At 44.0% G+C, this 23555-nt stretch overlaps 1 protein-coding gene across 1 annotated transcript in view; it reads left to right on the top strand.

Moving 5' to 3' along the window:
- LOC146208206 (putative glutamate receptor) overlaps nucleotides 1-23555 on the top strand; it is a 44886-nt gene that overhangs the window by 9848 nt on the left and 11483 nt on the right. Inside the window, exons 3-4 of the mRNA XM_084591882.1 lie at nucleotides 7858-8011; nucleotides 9776-10005. Of these exons, the coding sequence (XP_084448008.1) occupies nucleotides 7858-8011; nucleotides 9776-10005 (384 nt within the window). The remainder of the gene's footprint in view (nucleotides 1-7857; nucleotides 8012-9775; nucleotides 10006-23555) is intronic.

Here is a 23555-nt window from a genome sequence, read left to right on the forward strand (position 1 = left end):
CTTCAAGGGAACACCGAGAGGCAAAAAAAGAAAAAGCACAGGTATCTCAGGAGGAAGTCGACCAAAGATGGGAATCATATCGACAAAAGGAACTTGATGTACAGGCCCTCGTCCAAAGTAAAATAAAGCAGTCCACTGATCGCTGGATGGCTGACATACACGATGCCTCTAGAGGCGGACCAAGAGAATTGTGGAACCATATAAGCTGGCTAGGTAAAAAGAATCAAAGAAAGCAGGATCAGATTCAAGACAGCGAGAGAAATTGTTTAAAGGGAGACAACGCAGTGAACTACATTACATCAGTTATAGCCGGGTCATTTAAGAGCAACGATAGGGTAATCTCCGCAAATCAGGAAGCAACACATGATAGCAGAATACAAAGCAGCTTACAACTGACCAATCTAAAATTGAACAAGGCAAAAAAAAAATACTCCTAAAAACACACCTACAGGAATAGATGGAATTCCGATCAAGCTGAATAATGAACTTGGTCCAAGAAGCAAGAAAACGTTATTAAAAGCTTTGGAAACAGTCATAACGAATAAGCAAATTCCGGACAGCGGGCGGCAGAGTAAAATGAATTTCATTTATGAAGGGAAAGTAGAAATGATGCACATTAAAATCCTAAGGCCGATTACCATAACATCTGTTGTGTACAGGTTGGCCATGCAGGCGGTGAAATTAAAGGTGCAAGCATGGGTAGAAAGTAACGAGATACACGGAGAACTTCAGAGCGGCTTTAGAAATGGTAGGCGCTTAGATGATAGCCTGGTCGTGCTTACCCAATGCATCGAAATATCTAGAGCGGAAAATAGACCTTTTTATTTGGCCTTCCTGGACATAAACGGGGAGTACGACAACGTAAACAGGGAACTCCTGTGGAACATATTAAAAGAAGAAGGTATCGGTTATGAGGTAACAGAGTTCCTACAGGAAATATACCGGGATAACAAAGTAGAAATTACATGGGAAGGGATAAGAAGTACGGAAGCTGTCAAGGTATGCAAAGGATTAAAACAAGGCTGTCCTCTATCACCGCTGCTGTTCATGCTTTATATGATAAACCTGCAACGGAAGATACAAGAAAGTAACCTAGGTTTTAACCTGTCATATAGATTAGGTGGAAAGGCGGTAAAGCAGCGCCTCTCCGGTTTGATGTATGCAGACGATATTGTGCTAATAGCTAAGAGTCTGGAAGAATTGCAAACTCTAGTTAAATATTGCGGAGACGAAGGGGACTCTCTAGGCTTCAGTTTTAGCGCAGTTAAGTCGGGTTCGATGATTTTCAACGGCTCAAATGATCAGGGTCTTAAAATACAAGGCCATGAAATACCCAGAGTCGCAGAATATATCTCGGGGTATGGGTAAACGAAAAATTGGCATACATTGGAAAGCAAGAGCAATCATTTAAGGCCTAAGGGCGAAGAAATGCCGGAATAATGAAGCATGGGGCATTTTGGGGATACAACATGTATGAGGTTTTGAGGGGTATTTGGAAAGGAATTATGGTGCCCGGGCTTACTTTCGGAAATGCGGTTTTGTGCCTAAAATCAGAGGCACAGTCGACATTAGAAATAAATCAGAGAGCCGTCGGACGATCAGCACTAGGTGCCCACGGCAAAACCACAAATGAGGCGGTACAGGGAGATATGGGCTGGCCATCTTTCGAAGTACAGGAAGCTCAGAGTAAAATATTATATGAGGAACGCCTGAGAAAATTGGACAGTAACAGATGGGCAGCTAAAGTATTTAAATACTTATACCTAAAAAGCGTTCACTCACAATGAGGAAAAGAACTAGGAAACTAACCAGTAAGTATGCTGGTCACAAGGACAAAGAAATAAAGAGCGTTAAGCAGCAAGTGAACAGCACAGAAGGTAAAAATTGGATAAATTCGATGGAAAAGAAACAGTGTGGAATTATACCGAAAGTGGAAACGGCAGATCAGGAAGGAAGCTTTCTTTGATAACTCAAGAGGCAGTGCCCTACTTTTTGAAGCTAGATCAGGGTGCCTTAGAACACGCAGCTACAAAAAGAAATTTAACAATGAAGATGACGCATGTGCTATATGTGGTAACTCCAGTGGAACAATTGACCATATTATACTCGAATGTAATGGTATACATCCGGAAGTCCATGCAGGCGCAGTCACTCTTCCTGAAGCTCTGGGGTTTAGAGATACCAGTAGAAAAAAACGACTGGAAGATTGGTGGCTTAAAAGCAGAAAAGTGACATATTGTTAGTAATGTAGAAACAAAACTTCAATAATAGAATGATGGTACAGTTAACCAATCTGAAACAATAATTACGATATAGGGAGAAAAATAAGCACGATAGCTACTGATACCACCCCGTTTCAAAGGGGACGTTCCTATATTCTATCCATCCATCCACGCAGTGGCGCCACGTTGCGACGCGCGACAGAAACTCTCCTTCAGCGCACTCAAGTCTTTGGAGGACTGGCGTTTCGTTCAATGAAATGAAGAGAAAGGTTTTCGCTCTGGCCACCAGATGTCACTAGCAGGACACTGAAGCATGAACTCAAAATGGAGGGGGGAAAAAAGAAAACTGACCAGTAAGTATGGAGGGTACAATCACGGAGAAGTAAAGAGCGGTAAACAACAGGTAAAAAACGCAGAAGGAAAAATTTGATAAATTGTGTAGAAAAGAAGCAGATTGCAGAAATATATCGAAACTGGAAAAGGCAGACCAGGAAAAAATCTTTCTATGATAACTCAGCAGACGGTGTCCCACTTTTACAAAAAAAAAAAATAAAAAAAATAATAACAACCAAGATTACACATGTGCGGTATGTGGTAAATCGGTAGAAACAACTGAATATCTTATTCCTGAATGTTATTGTATCCGTCCGAATGTAGATGCAGGCGCAATCACCTTCCCTGAGGCCCTAGGGTTTATAGACACACCAGTACAATTAGCAAAAAAAAAAAGAAGATTGGAAGACTGGTGGATCAAAAGCGGAAAGATGATAAAAGTTTAGAAGGGTAGAAATAATTCTTAAAAAATTAGTAACTGAAATGACGAAGTAGTTGACAAATGAATAGCAACATTCAAGATGTAAAATGAAAAGGTGGCAACTGCTATGCTACTCCCCCGTTTCAAAGAAGATGCTCTTATATTCCGTCCATCCATCCTTAGACCTTATTGAAACACTGTGCGGCTTAAATTCAGCCTGGTTTAACTGTAGAACAAATATTCTCCCGCAAAAGGCGCTCGCCGTGTGCCGGCATGTTGGCCGGTGGATTGTGCGCACGGAACACTTCACAAAGCCGGTGCTGGCGCGAACTCTCAGCTGGCCACAAAGCAGATTCTTGGTCGCAAGCAGCCCATAGATGTATATACTAAGTGCATATGCTCAGAGAAACTGGTGAAAAATGTTTTGCATTCCGAAACAAACAAAGGACTGCAGTCAGTTTGCAGGGGCCGTCAGGGACGCCACGAAGATGGTCCTGGAGGTTTCTAGGGAACAGTAGTTGAATCCTGGTGACATTATTTGCCCTGTCTCAGTTCTGACCCAATCACGCAATGCATGTATAGTCCCACCAGAAGTTATGCATACTTGTAATTCGTTTTCCACTTGGTCTCACAAGACGCAGCGTGTACTAATAAATAAGAATAAATACATAATGAAGAGGCGTCAGCAGTGCTTCTGGTATGTCAATGTGCCGGACAAGGGTGCAGCCATAAGGACTGTTTCGGTGTCAGAACACCAGCCGAAATTTTGTGAGTGCTAAAATTCCCCCTCCTTACGGTCTTTTCCTTTCGCCCATTTTTTTTTTTTTTTTTCCGGCCTGAAATGTATAACACCTTCTTAAACATATTTTTGCCTACCCCACTACGGTGGACGATATGTATGGACTAGATCCTAGACCTATAAGATATGGCTGCTAGATGAGTTGGTGTGCCAAAGACAGCACTGCTTTTCTAGTTTATGACACGAACCTCAAGAGGCGCTGCGGTTGGAGATGTGCCGCAAAGCGGCGCGCGTCATCCACTACTGGTGTCACTTGATTCTGCTCTCTTGAGTCCTATTTATAAACACATTTATCACTTTAGCATAAAAACAAGCAGGCATAGTTTATTTACGTCAATTATGTTTGCCCTTGCCTTTTAAATATCGGAAGTCAGTAAATGTTGTCCTTTTGCAGCGTTTGACTCGCAGGTCGAACTAGAAAAAAAAATAATAATAATACGCGCTCACGCGGTTTCCGCAGTTCGAGTGAAGGCCGATTAACCGTGCAGTCAAGCCGAGAAGAGGAACGACCAGACTCATGACCAGCTAAGCTATGAACACAAGACATAAATAGGTTCAAGAGGTTATGGTCCAATTTGACGTTTACCTAATAAGGCAAGAGGATCAAAGAGTGTCTCTTTTGTTGTTGTTGTTGCTGTTTTGTTTTTGTTTTGTTTTTGTTTTTTTTTTCAGGGAAACTACTTCATCGAGCAGAAATCGAGTTTTAATTTGCCCTTTCAATCTTTCCTTAAGCAACTCGGCGCCGATCTCACAACGACTACTATCCTTGCAAAACCAACATCGAGCAGCTAATGAACTATTCGTGATAGCCGTTAATTGACGAAATAATGTCAAACATAGAACAGAGATTGTTAATATCGTGACAGGTACCTATGGTTAGTGGCGTATAGTCCTCACAATACACAAACAAATTACAAAAAAAAGCAATAGTCTGGACTTAGCTTCCACGCGCTAAAATGAACGCTTTAGGCAAAAAATTACTTCACTGCAATATAACCGATATAACAAAAAATATTTATAAGGAAAAAAATAAATGTAGCACTGCATTGCACCAGTCACAGAAGGCTTCGGAGCTTGAGAACCGTGGCGTTAAGCAACCAATTCGAGCAATTATTTTGAAGTTAGCTGGCAGGCATCTCTTCAAAGTTTTCCTCCTTATCGCAGAATTTTAGTTGTTTTTTTATTCGAGAAACAGTTTGGAGCGCTTGACAGTATTGAGGGAGTAGGAGTCGTTTGCGAACAGTACGGATTCCTCCTTTACCGCGTCTTTGTGTACCATAGCTTCTGAAAGTAGGAGACGTAGGAGTATATTTTAGGTTGGATAGCAAACGTGACTGGTAAACGAAAAGCACGGGATACCCTCAGCGTTGAACTGTGGGAAATACCTCGAGCACGCAACTATGGCTGTCAGGTGCTATGCAGTGTGCTCCAAAATGTTTCATAGCTACAATATTGCTTTTGTAAATACATCGTAGTCACAATACTTATGCTGTCTGCCTTTTTCTCCAGTGCATCATGCAGTACGTATAGACCAACACCGATCTGTGACGTAAGTGCGATGCGGCGCTTCTGTCGTCAGGGTGGGCCGATTTGGGGTGAAAACTAGGCGTAGGGCCCATAGGAATACATGTGCCTAAAAAATTTCAAAGCAATTTCCTAATTTCACGGCGCACCTATGATCTCGTTATTCGGTATACAGAGCAACCATGAACACCCTAGAACAGATCACGAAAGTATGAAATCTCATTAACGAGGTGAAGTATATTTAAAATACCGCGAAACGTATGCGGGTGCGAGTTGGGAGGGCGACCCATAGAAACACATGTAAACACAACTTACCGTAACATTTTACTCGGTTCAGCAGCGTTGAAACATTCTCATATTTTTGGTGAACGTCTTGTATCACGCCCCGACATCATGTTGCATGGCACACTACATTCCCTTACAAGTTCTGCAAGTCTGACGACTTGCGGAACCGTTCACAACACGACACACTGACCGCGCACAGTTGCAGACGGCCATGCACCACACGCTGTCGCTAGCAGACGCTCCGAAGCTGGAGGCGGCCGCGGTGGGTATCGCCAGCTGCGCTGTCGTCTGCTGCAATGCGCGACTCTCGTTCGGTCTGTATTGTCGTGCGGCGTTTGACAACTGTCTTTTAAATGTAATTCTGTCTAGGATGTATCACTTGAGGACAGTATTATCAAGCTAATTTACTTCATGCGGCAGAATATCAGACTGTAAACAAAACTACGTGATTCGCTACATGAGCATTTTGGGGGCGCCTGGATTCACAACATAGATTATTCGGGGAGTTTTAAAAGTAGACCGCCTCTGCAATGGCGCAGCATACTTCTTCAAAGCGCTGGCCAATTTTTAACAACCGGCCACCACTTCTGGTGCTCTGCGAAATGAGAAAAATGTTGCGGTAAGTTGCGTTTACTTGTGTTTTTATGGGTCGCCTTCCCAACTCTCACCTCCATACGTTTCGCGGTGTTTTAAAAATACTTCGCCTCGGTCATGAGATTTATACTTTCACGACCTATTCTAGGATGTTCACGGTTACTCTGCACCGAATAAGGATGTCATAGGTGTCTCGTGAAATTAAAAAACTGCTTAGAAATATTTCGGTTCCATGTACTCCAATGGGCGCTAACCCTATTTTTCACCCCCAGTCGGCTGCGACGCCGCGAGCGCCCCCTTTGTTTATAAACACGGTGTTGGTCTATAATTCATTAAACACTTTGTTTACCTTGTAATTGCATTGCTTACATATGTCTCGATCCAGATCCTTCCATGTCTGAATATCTAGTTGTGTTTGTATCCTCGTTTGTTGCCAATACCATGTTTAAGGGCCGTGAGGCTTTTGTTTTTGTTGTTTTTTTACGGTCCTCGGCGTCTATAATTTTGATGCTGAAATAAATGGAATGAAATGGAACGTTGTTCAAATTCCGCTCGCACATCACCGAGTGAGGCTGTAACATCTTAAACGCACGGTGAAATGAAGCATTTAATTTGCGAAACAGCTCTGCGTCCCGTGGCGCCGAACACAGTAAAAGTTTCGACCACAGACTGGCACATAAATTTGACTTAAGTCATCCTTGGTTTTGCACTTGGTCAAGAGCGGTGCTACTTGATACGAAATTATGCCCTGTTTGTGCTTGCACAGGAAGCGCAGCCTCAAGTTCACTCCTCGATTATTGCTGCCAAATAAGAAAAAGAAAAAAAAACAGCGCTGAGTATCGCTGTTGTAACTGCAGCTGAACGTACCTACGCGGTAGCAGACGATATAAACTCACCATTCTCTCTCAATGTGCTCATGCAGCAAGCTCATGATCGTTTCACTGTTCATTTCAATAAAAAATCGCAATTTCAAACTTTGTTTAAAACTCGTTTGTCAGAGCCCTTTCAGATGGCAGACCAAATAGCAGACAACGCGTGCCACAGCAGCAGGTCACCGGCAGCAGCGCCAATTTGCGCATCATGAAGCGGAGAAGCAGTGAATTGCTCTAGTTGTGTCGTGACCTTCGAGATTGGCTCCTGCAGCGCGCCTTCCGGCGGTACTTTCGGAACTAATCACAGAGGGCATGGTTGGATCCTTTCCTGACTTATCCTATCCTAATAAACTTGTTTTATTTCAGCCGCCATGATCTCCACAAAGGCAAAAGCCTGTGTGTGTTACGCGATATGTAAGCATACAGCAATCATTGTCGGAATTAGCGCTTCATTACGGCGCTTCTCATAGCTCATATTCAGTTGCAGGACGTTACACGCTACTCCCTGTAATGTCAGTGCACGTTAAAGAACCCCAGGTGGTCAAACTTTCCGGAGTCCTCTACTACGGCGTCTCTTATAGCCTGAGTCTCTTTGGGACGTTAAGTCCCACAAACCAAACACGCTACTCCCATAGCACGCACTATCCTGTTTTGACTCGTTGCGTTAACGTATTTCATTTCTTTCATGTGGCTGAGCAGAGGTGGCAGAGAACGTAAATATCTGTGGCACCAGTTCTGCCTCGTCGCCACGTCCACGAAGCCGCGCAGATCTCCATCGGTGCGTTTCAGTGGTCGTACTCGCCGCAGGTGTGGGTCGGCGTGCTGGTTGCATACCTGGTGTCCTTGGTGCTGCTCGTGGCTGTAATGCGCATCGAACGCCACCGCGGCAACACCGGGAAACTTGGCTTCCTCTCGACTGGGGACGTTGCCCTGTCGCTCTACTTGGGCATCATTTGGCAGGGTACGCTCGGCCATTAGATTCCACGCTTGTCTGCTTCTCTCAAGCACATCCTCGTTACGTCTATTGACTCAAAATGGGGGCCCGGCAGCATGCTCAGTGTGGTAAAACCTGTGTTTTCTGCGTTCCGCAACGGAAGGTTGTTCTGAGCTTTGTACTTATCACTCCAGTCACGTTCATTTGTTAAATTTTGCAGACAAGAAGCTTGGCTGCCGTATACATTATAACTGAACCGAAGCAATTGCACGTTAATTGTTCATTTACGAGCGGCCTAAATATCATTATCTCATTAATTGATTATTTATTTTCACTGTGGAGTCACTTGGCTCTAAGCAGAGGTGAGCTCAAATACAATGCAATATGATAGTAAGCAAAATATCATAAACGAGATCCGAACCAGTGTTTAAAACTGAAGGTGAAACAATTTATCCACTTGCATTTTTTTTTCTCTAGCCACCAATTTAAGCATAAGCAAAACAAAATCTGTCTCCTCACCAATCGCATACACCTTATGCCATCTCCCCAACCGACAAATTTACGCCACGCTTTTATAAAAGATATGTTAGTTTACTCATTCATTTTTAAGAAACGATTGTACAGTCCACCCAGTTCCGGCATTATTGGAACCAGAGGTGGGGGAAAAAATTCTAGGGGGCACTTTGGATCTCTAAACTGAGATGAGGAGAAAGCCTCTATCGCGCGATGGTTCGAAGCCCTCCACTACGGCACCTCTTTCTCTTACTTTTCACTCTCAACTTCGCGATGACGCTATGGCGTAAACTACCAGCCAACATATAAAGCCCCGCTTTATATAAACTGAGCCGTATGGACGTGCCTGCGTGACCCAGGGATAACGTGAATACAATGGTTTGGCAGGCTGGTTGTGGTATCACCCTCCCATATGAAAGGAGAGGCCCGAGTTGGCAGTCAAACGTAATGTCAGGAAGCTCTACTTCCAGTTAGTGTTCGGCCATGTGAGCTGCCAGCTACCGCCTCCAACGTAACGAAAGCGTTACGGACGGACGGACGGACACGGCTCACGAGCATGCGCCATTAAGGGCTATCGCCTTAAAACCAGAACTTTTTTAAAGGAAGAGGGTTAATTAGTACCTTAACGTGGGAAAGATCCGAACCCATGTCGGAAACCACGAGCCTGTATCTAGTAGATTGTAGTTGGCAGGCGACATGGCTGGCAGACCCTGACTGGCCGTAGGTACAATGACACGTCGGAACTCATTTCTCTTTCGCTTATTGATCATCGACCAAATGGCACGGTCGAGTTGGAAGAAACTGTTAACTCGGGCAGCTCCTTTCTTATGGAAAAGAGACATGTGAATACACCACTTCGGGACCCTGCTCAAGCAGCACTAACCATCGGCCAATGTTGGTACTATGTTGGTATTGCACTGGTTCTACAGTGGACACTTCCAACAGAGTGTCAATATTGGGCTAATGGATTGCACCCACCATTCGAAGCTTCGCAGCCTCGAAAAATCGCGAGCGTGTCTCCGGCTAGTGGAGCGAACTGTCCGCTTCTCTGGCCACAAAAGTTTAGCTTGAAACCATCACCTGAAAGAAAAGTCTCAGACTGCTGGACATCCCGTGCCGCAGTGCAGCAAGTGATCCAGAAACGGGTATCAATATCTTTGTCATATCTTTACATAGTCGGTAATATAATGATGTAGCATGCTGTGGGAGAATCAATGATCGCGGGTACCTACCGCATGAATCTCACTGATCTGGATTTCTTTCGTTACTGTCATGCAGGCTGCGACAGGCGCTTCTCGTCTAGCTTCAAGCGCCGTCTGGTGGCAGCCAGCTGGTGGCTGTTGTGCACGGTCATCTCGTGCGCCTACTGCAGTGTGCTCATCTCGTTCATGAGCCACCCGGGCATGGAGCCCGCGCTGGACACGCTGCCCCGGTTGCGCCGGGAGCTGCTCGCCGGACGCATCTTCGTCGGCACCACGCGTCACACCGAGATGGAGCTCGCCTTCACCGTGAGTCAAGGCTGCTGTGCACGCGGTTGCGCGAAGAATTCGCAGATGTAGCTGCCACTACCGCATTTCGACGAGGACCGATAAAAAAATATTCGTAGATAATCAGTGCGATCTTTGCATTAGCATCAGTTTGCCATCGGGACAGAGCTGAGACCTTGAGAGCAGGCGGCGTGATCCGATTCAGTAATCGCAATGTGACGTACCGTACTTCCTCTCCACTCCCCCGTCCCTGTAAAGGCGACAGCGGTTTCTTCTGGCTCCTCGTTGTTCCATAGTCTCTTCCCTCTCCCTCTTTTCCTGTCCCTCCCTCCTATTGTCTGAAAAAAGAGGGATGCCCATTTCTCACTTTGTTTCCTCTTCACCGAGGCTTCCCACGCCGCCAAAGCTAGGAACTCTGTGCAATAATAGGCGTTGCAGTGCTATAGTTAATTCAAGCACTACGTTTCTTGCGTTTTCAGGGCACGGTATGACAACATAGGAGATATAAATCAATCAGGAGGCCTCCGCAATGGCTTGATGGCCGCCTTACGAGAGGCAATTCATGCACCTTTATTTCCTGCAAAAAGGCGAAAATTTCTTCTCTGTAGAAGTGACAAGAAAATAAAAATGAGTTGTTTTTTTTTTTCAAGAAAGAGGGATACTTGCAGTATAACCACCCCTCGTAAAGACGAGCGCTGTGATGGGTGATGTGAAAGAGAGAGTGGGGAAGTGTAGACGTTCTATAGAGCTCCGAATTTAGTTCGAATGTCGCATCGCACAAAACAGGAGTATTTTTTGCCTTTCGCTTAAGTCTACATACGGTCATTGCAATAGGAACTCGATCTTGTGGGCTGATCCTGCCCGTTGTTGACTTGAAGCACAAGCCCATTGTATAGCACAAATGCGTGTCATTGGGCCGTATTCCGAGTTTGCGTCGTTATCGAACTGTCGTTATCTAACGTGACCTCTAGCCATCTTATTGGTCTAAATTCCGGAACCGGGTACCGGAAGAGGTGGAAACACCATGTTCCGGCGGTTCCACCAAACAGATGACTCCAGGTCACGTGAGACAGCGACACTTCGATAATGACACAAGTTCGGAATACGGGCCCTTAGCTTCACGACTCAAGCTTCGACTGCATAGCCGTAGTAGGCCTGTAGACAGCGCTCTCAAAGACCCGGAACACAAACACCCCTGGCTGTATAAACACACCAAGGGCAGCAAAATAATGTTTCTAATGTTGTGGAGCCTCAATTTCAGAGCATGAAAACAATTAGCTTTTTGTTCCATCCACCTTTTTGAAGTGAACAATGGTTGATATCTGTCGGAGGCGTCTGCATAGGTTTGTTTATTACCACTTATTGCATATGTCGGCGTGGGAGTAATCCTTTCATTTTATTGTTCTTGAGCGCTGCAAGCGCACCGCGTATACATTTAATGTCATTACTTTGTCCGGCTTAGCTTGCAGAAAAGTATTATATGCACCAGCGCAAATGTACGTCTTTCCTGCTTATCTCTGTCTTATTAAGATAGTCAACACCGTACATTTTTTTCTTATAGGCTATGTGCATAGCAGACAAAGCGCGTATGTCGCTTGTGCATTTATAAGACGAAATGTTGGTCTTTGTGTGCGTGTAAAGACCCTGTTTCGTCATGACGGTGAACATTCACGTCTCTTGGCTTTTCTTTCATATTTCGCACTGTCAACTATCGTCTTCCATCGAACTCGAGTGAAACTACCCTTAATTACCAAATGAGCACATCGCAAGCATGTGCTGTATAGTGCGATGAAGACAGTAAGCAGCCCTGTAAGTTTCAGCATACTTTTGCAGAGAACGCAGTGCTAGAGTACCTCCTTACCCGGAAATACGGCGTCTGATGAAGCACCTATCCCAAGTAAAGAGCCTGTACCTTCCAGTTGCAGTATATATATATATATATATATATATATATATATATATATATATATATATATATATATATATAGTCTCCAGAATTTACACCAATGACCGGCCCGCGTATCTGCTCCCTCCACTACACCACCAGCCTAGACTAACAGAATGAAGGAGCGACGGAGAAATCGAATTCATCGAAGCAATGGAAAAGCTAACTGGCTAGCTGCTGTAGGCAAGCACCATCTTCCAGACACTTCCCCAGCTGACTCCACTGCAGCCTCTTGAGCTAAAGGGCTGCCTGCCTTCAAACTCCCGAAGAATCCTGCTGCATGTGCAAATCCTAGGTTTAAACAAAGACAATTCAGTAGAGTCACAGCATCAGCCTAATATAGGGGGTAAACTTAACTGCTACCTCAGAACTGTCGCATCGGATGTCTAGTCGTATCGATTTCTTTTTTTTTGTTTGTTTGTTTGTTTATCGTCACCAACAAAATACCGTACATCGTCACCACACAAACAAAATAATAATATGCGGCCTTGCTCACAAAACTACCCTTTCGTGATAAAGGTCCGTGTGTGCTGATCGTTATAATATGCAGAAAACAAGGAGCGTGCTGGTCAATCACTGAATGGGCTTAGAAAATTTAGGAACGCGACCACTAAAATGCGAACCAGCAGTGTTTAATTCAAACAGAATAAAATATTTAATTTCACTGCTTTCATTACTTCTGGTCAATTTTACCTTTGTGCAGTGTATATTTCAAACAGAATACAATATTTCATTTCACTGCTTTCATTACTTCTGGTCAGTTTTACCTTTGTGCCGGAAGGTCGTATACCTTTGGCACAGGAACAAAAGAAAAAAAGGAAAGCAGGGGTGGTTACATGTGCGGCAACCTGACATCATTACGGGCTGCATTGCTCATCCTCGACATATTAAGCAACTGGGATTCACGATGTCTCCGCACCGACAGCGTGTTTGGATGTTTCCTTCGCTATACAAGGACGTTAAAATCGGCCTCACCGGCTCGCTCTCTTTTGCTTTATCGTCTACATGTTCTTCATTTTGAGAAGAAAAGCGCGTGGCTCTCGTGCAAGCAAACCCACCGCGGCGCAAAGGAACAAAGCTCACGAAGGGAAAACGTTTGAACAAAAGGTTTTCCTCAAAGCCTTCTACGCATACGCCTTATTGAAAATTAAAAAAGAAAAGGTTACAAAGCATTGATGCGTCATACCCTTCATAGAAAATGAAAAAAAGGAAAGGTTACAAAGCATTGACAAGTCAGTTCTGTTATTTCACGGCACTTTTTTTTTTCTTTTTGTCCCTGCTATCACAATGATCATTTTCCAGATGTCATGGTAAGTACGGAGCTGGTATGCGGAGTAACATCGTTTAACAACACATGTGCTATGACGACTGCAGAAGTAAGATGTTCCGGATTAATTTCGACCACTCAGATTTTTTAACGTGAACTGACATACCTGGCGCATTTGTGTTCCGCCCCCATAGAAACACGCATGGCCTCCGCGACCATGGGATCAGAAGCCGAGCCCCAAGGCCACTGAGCCAGAGTGGTGGGAAGGTGGACTGAAACAAAGTAATCATTGCACTGTACCTTTTCTTACCCCGGCGCGTGTTCAAGATCTCCCAGGACAAGTCGCGGACAGCTTTTTCCGATATTAGAAAAGGGAGAAAAATACCAAGCATATTCAATTTGTAAGATAGATAAGGAAAAGCGCGGCACACGATATTGCAGATCACAGTAATTGTTCAGGGAAAATAGGCACGTGGCAGCTACACCAATTCTTCCAAAATGATGCGGTCTAGTCAAGTGCAAGATTCTGAGAGGGGGGGGGGGGGGGGGGGGCAAAGGAACAGAATAATTCAGTAACGTGTAGCACCTTTGCTTTTTCAAAACAAAATAATAATATGCGATCTTGCTCCCAAAACTACCCTTCCGTGATGAAGGTCCGTATGTGCTGATCGTTATAATATGCAAAAAACAAGGAGCGTGCTGGTCAATCACTAAATGGGTTTAAAAAATTTAGGAACGTGCCCATTCAAATGCGAATCATTCGCTCACGATTACAAATGGTCCTCGCTCTATCGGTTACCGGAATCCCTCCAGGCATGATAATCCAGGCCACGTGTCGTCATCTGACTTCGCACTTCGCTTCATTCAAACTCGCCGCGTATGCCACGTTTCTTTCAGCCTAGTAAAATGTACAGAATGGATCTGATATACTAGGATGATCCGGTTTGTTCGGTCCCAGTGTAATCTGTTTTGTCCACAATGACCACTGGCGGGTTTCAATGACAGCAAGAGCGCAACGTCGCTGGGCCGAGGGTTCAAATAACCAAACTGGAATTCTCCTGAAACGAGTCACTGCATTTCGCCGCATTTGGCCAAGGGAAAGAATTCACTGACATTTCGCATGTATCTTAGCGCTGGCTATTCGTGACTGATCGGAGATCTTGGCTGTCTCCAAACATTGCCTGTCGTGATAGAATTAGTAAACGTATTTCTGCGGACCTTTCACTGCTAGGTTACGTATGTGCATGCTCTTGCTGCTCGATGTAATCGTGACAAAGAATTACAGTATACAAGCGCCATAGGGTGTCTAATTTCCTTGTTTTATTTTTGGTTTTAGTCCGCGAAGATGTGCCAGCAGTCACAAAGGCAAAAAAAAAAAAATACGCGTGGGACTGATAATGTAGGCACTAAGTCCCTATGTACGCATGCGGAAAGTAGCTTAGAGAATGTCCATTTAGAACGTTTGTTCTTTCGTAATCTTTCTTTGTCTTCCTGACTGAAAGAAAAGAGGTTCTTCCCTCTCCAATTACGAGGCGTGAAAGAGAATAAAGCGTGCCCTTAGTGGCGCATTTCTTTTCCCATTCATCGCGCTCTGCCTCCAGGAAGGAAAATTTTCACCGCATTGTGCGAGACCGGCACGGGCGGGACAAGAACTGGCATTCAGATCCACGCCGTCGCGCTGCGTCACGTTTCAAATCTAGCGCTGAAGAGAAGCTCTAGCGCATGTATAATTTCGTGCAAATGATGCTAAGAATATATCATTTTACAGTTTTTCCTTAACCGTCTATGCACCGTGGGAGCCGTGATTGTATCCATTACACGTCGCTATACTAATAGTAATGATACGCACATCGATACGAACAATTGAACAAACACTCTTTCAACTGTCCACCATATGCAGTTCTTCAGTTCTTTACTGCTAACATAAATGAACCGCGTAACTGCAGAACATTGCTTGTTCGCAGATTATATCAAGCATAGTTTAATCAGAGACAGTGTTTTATATTTTCTCTAAAGTACGGTCGCACCGATTCAGTGTCAGAACCAATGGCAGCAAATGGTATGACCGCTCTCCAGGCAACACGAAAATTATCTTGTCCTCGGGAATGTTGGAAATAAGCATTGCCTCTTATATGTTTCTTGGATAATGCTTTGATTCCTGCTCATATCACGGATAAGTTGCAACGAAATTTCTGTCCGCTCTACGAAATGTGTGGGTGTTTTGTACAGTTGTCTCTTCACCATTTTTATGCTGCACATCTCTCACATGTATGTCATTCCACTGAGCTTACGGTACGCTACAAAAATAAAATATAGATAAAGCGAAGGATACATGAAACAATTGTATTTGAAATTTGGAGCGCTCTTGGCGTGCCCTTTGGAACTTCGCAGGTGTGATCGAACGCTCGACAAAATCCGCTTAAATATGAGCTCACTTCTTTGAATAGCACACTGAGAGAATCCTCGTTGTGTCTGATATCGCTTTGTGTGGCGCTAAAAGAGCGTGAACGTGTTGCTGTTGGCGTTGTTTTTCGTGAGCAAAGCGATGCAATACAAATAATTTCATCCGGCTGCTGTTCATTGCAACGCATTTACAGCACTTTCTTACATTTCACTTTCATCGATAAATGACCGCCATGGCTCGAATGAGGTATCTTGATGTTAATAGAAGAACGTCATGACCTCTTCCACTGTGGCATATCATAGCCCGCAAATATCGCCGTGTCTTCACAGCGTTCAATTAAATTCACAAATTGCTAAATTAATTTCAATTTTTAAAAAAATCTCAAGACGTTGGTCGAATGAGGACAGGCCATTGCACCGCTCATTAATTGGCAGGCCTAATTGTCTGCGCGTGTACTTTCCGTTTCCCCTCCCAAGTTCACTGCAACCGCATTGTTTCCAGAGCCCCCCTCCCCCCCCACCCCCCCACCCTTCTTCCACAACCTTTTTGATTAGACTGTCTTCGAGCGACGTCGGAACCGTGTCAACATTTTTGCACGGCACATGTGTAACGTAAGCAGGCCGCCGAGAAGAATGACAGGAAACAACGTCTAAGCAGGTCGCCGAGAAAGGAACAATTTGAATTTGCGCGCAGTGGACACGCGAGACCTTGGAAGACAGCTCACGCAAATTTCCGCCTTCCCTTTCTTTCCATTTCTCTCTCTCTCTCTCTCTCTCTCTCTCTCTCTCTCTCTCTCTCTCTCTCTCTGCTCCGGGCAGCGCAGGACAGTAGATGTAGCGTGACCTGGTGTGCAAACAAATAGACGCATATCTCGGGTATGCAGACCAAACGGAGTAATCGCGACCGCCTTAAGCAGAAGCCTCCTCAACTTCCTACTTACCAAACGATGTTAATCAAAATTGGTCATTAAGCTTTAGAACCACTAGAGATGTGCAGAACGTTTTAACCTAAGAACGTCTTTAAAACTGTATACCATGTCTTTCAAGGAAGTCACCATTAATTTTTAAACATAAGATTTCTTATATATAAAGAAACTTCTGCGGCAAAGTCGTACCAGTGTTGACAGAGGTCAGAAAATGAAGGATGGTTTCAAATAGTAAGCTGGTTAACTAATCTTATGATTACTTTTTAACCATTACATTTGGACATTTAGCTGCAATCGGAGATTGAGCCGGCCATTTCGAAACAACATTTCTGAAGCAAGATCACCCTCTGTGCTGCGGCTCAACAAACTTTTAACTACTTCGCATCAAGACGCACACTTTTGTAAAACCCGCGCTTTAAGCACTGCCCATCAGGCACTGCAAAGGCCACGTCCCATTCCCCGCCTCACGTGGTATGGAGCAGCAAGCAGGCGAGAGGACAAGAAAGAGAGAGAGAGGAGATGGGGGCGGGAAAAATAGAGGTGTCGAGACATTTTCACCATTGATTGACATTGCGGGAGGCCGAGCTTAGAGCGCGTATTTTTAGAGAGCGCACATGTTCCAGCGCCAGATAGCCAAACGCGCCGAAGACAACCGCGTTTCTGAAATTTTAATACCGTTTAAGAGAATCTTATTTTTCATATTATTCTACAAAACTAAAGAACATTTTTCTGGGACACGTATTGGTCTGACAAACACTCAGTCATGTACATACACTAAATATGTATCTCATACAGGTTCTTTGCAACAATAACACTTGTGTAGCCTTCTTAGTCAGGGATTCAGGCATCATGCCGGTCGAAAACACTTGCCTCCCTTCCTAGTGCAGAAGGATAGGCGCGGTCACTCTGCCGTTCGCGACAAGAATAAATCTTATAGAAAATCGTCGGAGGAATTCTTCTTCCCCCAGCAGTCTTGACAGTTCTTCATTGTTGTTATCATATACAGCATTGGAAGCATGGCCCTTTACGGGCGTCCCCGCGAAACAGCCAAGCCCCTCCTCTTCCAAAGTACAGACATGCCTATGCACATAATAGGTTCTAGGAAATTGTCCCTGTGGCGAGCCAGCCACTGCATTCTGGCATGAAGCATGCGCGTCACTAGGCGCCAGAACGTGCGCACTACACAACATTCATACAAAACATGATTTAAAGTTTCTGTTTAACCGCACTGCGGACATGCGGCGGAGGGTGCTACGCTCCACGACGCACGGCTGTTGGTAGAGCCTGTCATTCTTTTAACCAAATGAAATCGCGGACATCAGCTGGGAGAGAAGCAGTAATCATCGGCCTCCGTTTTCCTCAATAAACCTTTCTGGCGCTGATCGTCGTCCAAACATTTACGTAATTTCCACGCATTCACATATGTCTGTGGGGGTCATTTCTTAAAGTCAAAGTTTGGCAATGTGTTTTGCAGTAGGGTCAGCGACTTCACAATGTAGATGTAAAACATTGATGGTCTCTCAGCGGTCGGACCCGTGCACACCGCCATTCCAAACAGACGACGAGAGGTTCCCATCTGATACTCAATAAGTTCTTTGCCACGGTATGCTACATCCGCGATGACGTCCCGAGTGGCTTTTAGGGCCAACACGCGGCACATTATTTCAGTCTGGGATTCGAAACCGCCCATTCTTGTTGGTAAGCGGACAAAAGCCCTCGAAACACTCTCAGTCTTCTCGTTCCAAAGGAACGACCCGCTAGCAGTAGCAAACTTGATACGGCTTTAATAACGGCTTGCTACAAAACCCTAATTGCAACTCGACTCCTATCCGCAATACTTAAAAACGAATTAACTAAAATTATTAGACCAGCTTACGGTTTAACATTACTCCCCTGTTTTCTGACGTCAGCCAGTGACTAGTACAATTTTGCCGCAGAAGCCGTCTTCATATCTCTAAAATCCTATATTCAAATATCGCGGCCGGAATTAATTTTCATTTCATTTCATTTATTTCAATAACTTACAAGGGAAGAGGCGTGGAAAAAGCTGACTTGAAACACTTGGTAAATTCAGCCCATGGCACATGTTGTTGTTGTTGTTGTTGTTGTGGCTGTAGGAAGAAGGAAAAGAAAATGCATGGGCCTGCTACTGGCTCTATAGCTCCGGTGTCCGCAACATCCATGTGGCGCTCGTTCCTAAGGATGGCGGCACCATTAAAATGAACAACCCAGGAGCTGTTCGAGCTGCCCTTCAGGAAACCACTTCCTTCTACGAAAGAATAGCCGAGGTGCGCCAATTTGGTCGCGGCGGGATTCTTTGCCGTTCACCAGACCTGTCATGTATAAAGGACCTGCTAAAATGCTCTACTTTTGCCTCTCATCAGGTAAGCTGTTTTATCCCTTCGCACCTGGCCTGCACAAAAGGTCTAGTCCGAGGTGTAGATTCCTTATTAAGTCCAGAAGAAACCCTTGACCTTCTTTCCGCGGCAGGCGTTGTTGCGGTCTATCGCTGTAGCCGGGAGGTCAATAATGTTCGTGTGCCGACAGAATCGGTTAGTGCTACATTTGCAGGCACAGTCTGTCCATCGGAGATTAAAGCGTGGCCTTTAATATTCAGAGTAGACCCCCTACCATCAAAGCCTCTGCAGTGCAAACAACTGCTGGCGTTATGGCCATACTGCTGGCGGTTGCAAATCCACGTTGCGGTGTTACAAATGCGGCGATGCCCATAAAGCACACTTATGCTCTGATCAAAATGTCAAATGTTGTCTTTGCGGCGGACTTCATTCAGCAAATTCTTTGGAATGTCCTTCTAGAGCGCATAAAATGCAAATTCTGGAGATTATTGACCGCAAACGTTGCTCGAGGCGTGAGGCAATTCAAGAAATTAAAGAGAGAGCTCATGGGTATTCAGGTGTGTCAGCCCGTTCAGGAGCATCATTAGATTCCAAGATGTCTAAAACCATAATAAATGCTGTGGAAGCAACCATGACCAAAATGGTGGATAGGATTGTGACAACAGTCACATAATGCATATCCAACGTTCTGGCAGCTCACATTTCTCAGGCTTTGCAAACTGCTATGGTTTTTCCTACGGCACCTGGGCATTCACTATCAGTGCAGCACTCACTAGCTGCAATATCTTGCTCGCAAAATGTGTCTCTTTCAGCATCACCTATGCAAAATTCCGACAAGTCAGACGAGGCTCATGATGAAGATATGGGAGAGACAGATACGCGAATTCTAAAACGCAGTGGATCCCCGTTGTCAAACCCGTCATCACCTCGCCCACAGACAAAATCAAAAAAGCAACAGCTAGGCTCTAAACCAAAGGAAAACATTTTGGGGCAGGCTGTTGCTGCTACCCGGATTACATAACCATAGGAACGTTAAAATTTCTTCAGTGGAACTGTAGATCTCTTCTTTCAGCTACTACAAATTTAGTTTATCTTTCTTTAAAACAGAATCCAGTCATAATTGTTTTGCAAGAAACTTGGCTTACAACTGAAAAACATTTTCACTTACAAAATTATCGATCATTCCGACAAGATCGGCAGTCAAGAGGTGGTGGGTTACTAATTCTAGTTTCTTCAAAATTTTGTCATAGGGCTAAGATTTCTTTTCAATATTCTACTTTAGATTCTGAATTATTGGCTTTAGATTTTGAAATTCCAAGGTTCAGTCCGTTTGCATTAGCGAATGTTTATTTCCCTCATGGTGTTCAGGACACCAGATCTCTAGACCACATACTAGTTAATTGTCAAAATTCGGTTATTTTGGCTGGAGATTTTAATTCGCACAATGTTTCGTGGGGTTACAAGACGGATCCCTGTGGCAAGCGTCTGTGGGATTGGCTTTCAGACAATAACCTTAACTGCATGAATTCTGGCTTGCCAACTTTTGTACGTGGTCACAGTCAATCTGTGATAGATTTAACTTTTTCCAGCACTAGTGTTTCTATACTAAATTGGTCGACAGTTGATTGTGGAACCTCTAGCGACCATATACCTATTTTTTTTTAGGTTAACTGCCGCTTAACTCCGCCGACATCTCAGTTGAGATCATACGTTAATTATAACCAGTTTCACTCATTTTTGATTTCGTCTCTTGAGTCAGTGGTTGAGGCTACGGAAGAGTTAAAATCGCATACATTATGCCAGGCTATTGCATCCTGTCGTAAGAAGTGTGAATTCTTAGTACGTGCATCTAAAGGCAATACATCAACAAAATGGTGGAATGCAGATTGTTCGCGTGATTATAGAAGAAGAAAGGCTGCATGGAAGAATCTCCTTCACAACCAGTGCCCCAAAAATTGGCATGATTATAAATTTTTTGCAGCTGCATTTAAACGCACAGTCGCACAAGCGAAAGATAATTATGATACTGAGCATTTCAATTACCTTTCACAATCTAATAACCGACGTGCACTTTTCAGGTTTTTAAAATCACGGAAAAAGATTCCTGTATCAGAAAATTTACCCTCATGTGTTTCGACTCCTAAAGAAGCTCTTAAAACAGTAGAAAACATCGCTAAAGGTTTAGAAAAGCGTTTTTTGTCAACACTTCCCAAATCCCCTATGTTTGTAGGCCCAGTATATACGGTTGAGGATGTCCCTAAAATTACATTTTCTCAGCTTTCTTCGATTGTAGTGACATTGCCAGCTGCTACGCCTGGCCCTGATGGAGTAACGTCAAAAATGTTAAAGATCCTCTTTGAGGTGTCTCCAAATTCCTTGTTAGAATTGGTAAATTACTAAATAATTCATTCTTGGATACCTGGTGAATGGACACTAGCCAAAGTGATTCTTTACGGAAACCTAATGGTGGTGGCTATACTTTGGACAATATCAGACTAATATCTTTAACATCAAACTTGGTAAAATTAATTGACAAGGTCGTACTCCAACGGGTTACCGAGTTTGTGGAACAAAAACATATTCTTAGTCCCTGTCAAATCGGATTTCACGCAAAATGTTCAATATGGAATGCACATACCAACCTTGAGAGTCGAATTCTTCTTGCGCGGCGCAAAAAAATGCATGCTGCATTGGTGACTCTCGATATAGAGAAGGCTTATGATAGTGTAGAGCCCCGAATTTTATTGCACAGATTAAAAACTCTATGTTTTCCACAATATTTAATTGAGCGGATATCTACATTCCTACAAAACAAACAATTTTACTGTTCATTGAATGGAGTGCATTCTGGCAGATGTCAACAAACCAGAGGTGTCCCTCAAGGGGCAGTTCTCTCACCCGTGCTCTTTAACATTTTAATGAATTCAATTCCCACTCATCAAGATGTTCGCACGTATGTCTATGCGGATAACATCACATTCTTTACGGCTGCACCTGACATTCAATCCCTCAAAGGCGCCTGCAATCGTACCTAAGCTCCCTTCAAAATTGGTTATGTGACTTAAGATTTACATTAAACGTTAAAAAGTGCGCTTTCCTTGTTTTTTCAAATTCAGGATCCGGTAAATCTTTCTCTAACATTTAAGCAGGAAATGATTCCTCAAGTTAAGTCTTTGAAATATCTAGGGCTGATTTACGATGACCATCTGGCATGGAGGGATCACATTGAACATGTTGCAGCGAAGGGGGCGCGTGCTGTGGGTATGTTGCGCAGGTTAAGCAATCCAAGGTCTGGGATGCGGCGAGACGCACTTTTAATGATTTATGTTATGTATGTCCGCCCAATTATAGAATTTGGATCTCTGTTATTTTCTGGTTCACCTGCTTACAAAATTCGTCCGCTTGTTCTTTTAGAGCGGGAAGCGCTTAGATTATGCCTTGGGCTCCCCAAATTTGTGGCTAACAATGTATTATAAATTGAAGCCCGAATACCACCGTAGTTAACTAAATTACAATTCTTGACTGTCCAGACGTATCTAAAAATATATGAATCACAATTCCACCGCTCCCTATCAATTTTTTGTTGCGAGCCAGGCTCCTTTTTAGGAGTCCGATGGCCTCGGTTTCATACCCCGCATGTAATTCTAGTGCAAAATCTGTTACAACCTTTGCACGTAGTCCTTTCTAACACCCTTCCTACAAAAGTAAGTGCATCATCGGTTCAAATTGTCTATGATGACATTTTCCCAAATAATGCAAAACACTTATGACCTCACATTTTAAATGGATTATTAGAAGATCATTTACAAAGTCTTCCCGTTAGCATAATGATAGCAACGGATGCTTCTCAATTTAATGAAAAAGCCGGCGTTGGAATATACTGTCCGCTTTTAGACTGGGCTTTTTCAGTCCGTCTTCCGGATTTTACTCAATTTTCCAGGCGGAGTTGCTGGCGGTGGTGCTTGCTCTGCGCTAACTAGACCCACCATACTCAACAGTGGCTGTAATTACAGACTCTTATTCCTTGTGCTTGTCGCTTTCTTCGAATATGGATTCGCCAATTTTAAACACCTTTCTTTCATTGCTCCCCTCACATTTGTGCCTCATACATATAGTGTGGATACCAGGACACAGTAATGTGACAGCCAATGACGTTGCTGACAGACTAGCTGAAGAATCTCTGAATGGCCCTGTATTGCCCAACCTCTCGGCAACAGCGTACATAACAGCAGCACGATTTCGGAGGCGTGCCTTATTGAGCACGCAGTCTGGATCTGTTTTATCATCGGATGACTACCTGCATCTCAAGTATTCCTGGAATAGGAAATCATGTCAATCAAGGCAGACTGAGGTCTCTCTAACCAGGCTACGCTGTCGTATTCCGCCCCTAAATTTCTATATGCACAGGTCTGGTTTGGCGCTTTCTCCTGTCTGCGCATTCTGCGGGGAACCTGAAACAATAGATCATTTCTTGATATTTTGCCGCCGTTTTACCATGATGAGAAAACGGTATTTAGAGTAAAATTTGTCGGGCTAGTTGGTTCATAGTTCAATGCAATAAAAAGCTGCGCTAATAAGACACGGACGAAGGAAAGAAGGACGCACACGTACTGCGTTTGTGTGCGTCCTACCTTTCCTTCGTCCGTGTCTTATTAGCGCAGCTTTTTATATGG

Source organism: Amblyomma maculatum, chromosome 1, assembly GCF_055883805.1.
Source record: "Amblyomma maculatum isolate TAMU_Amacu chromosome 1, ASM5588380v1, whole genome shotgun sequence".
NCBI lineage: Eukaryota > Metazoa > Arthropoda > Arachnida > Ixodida > Ixodidae > Amblyomma > Amblyomma maculatum.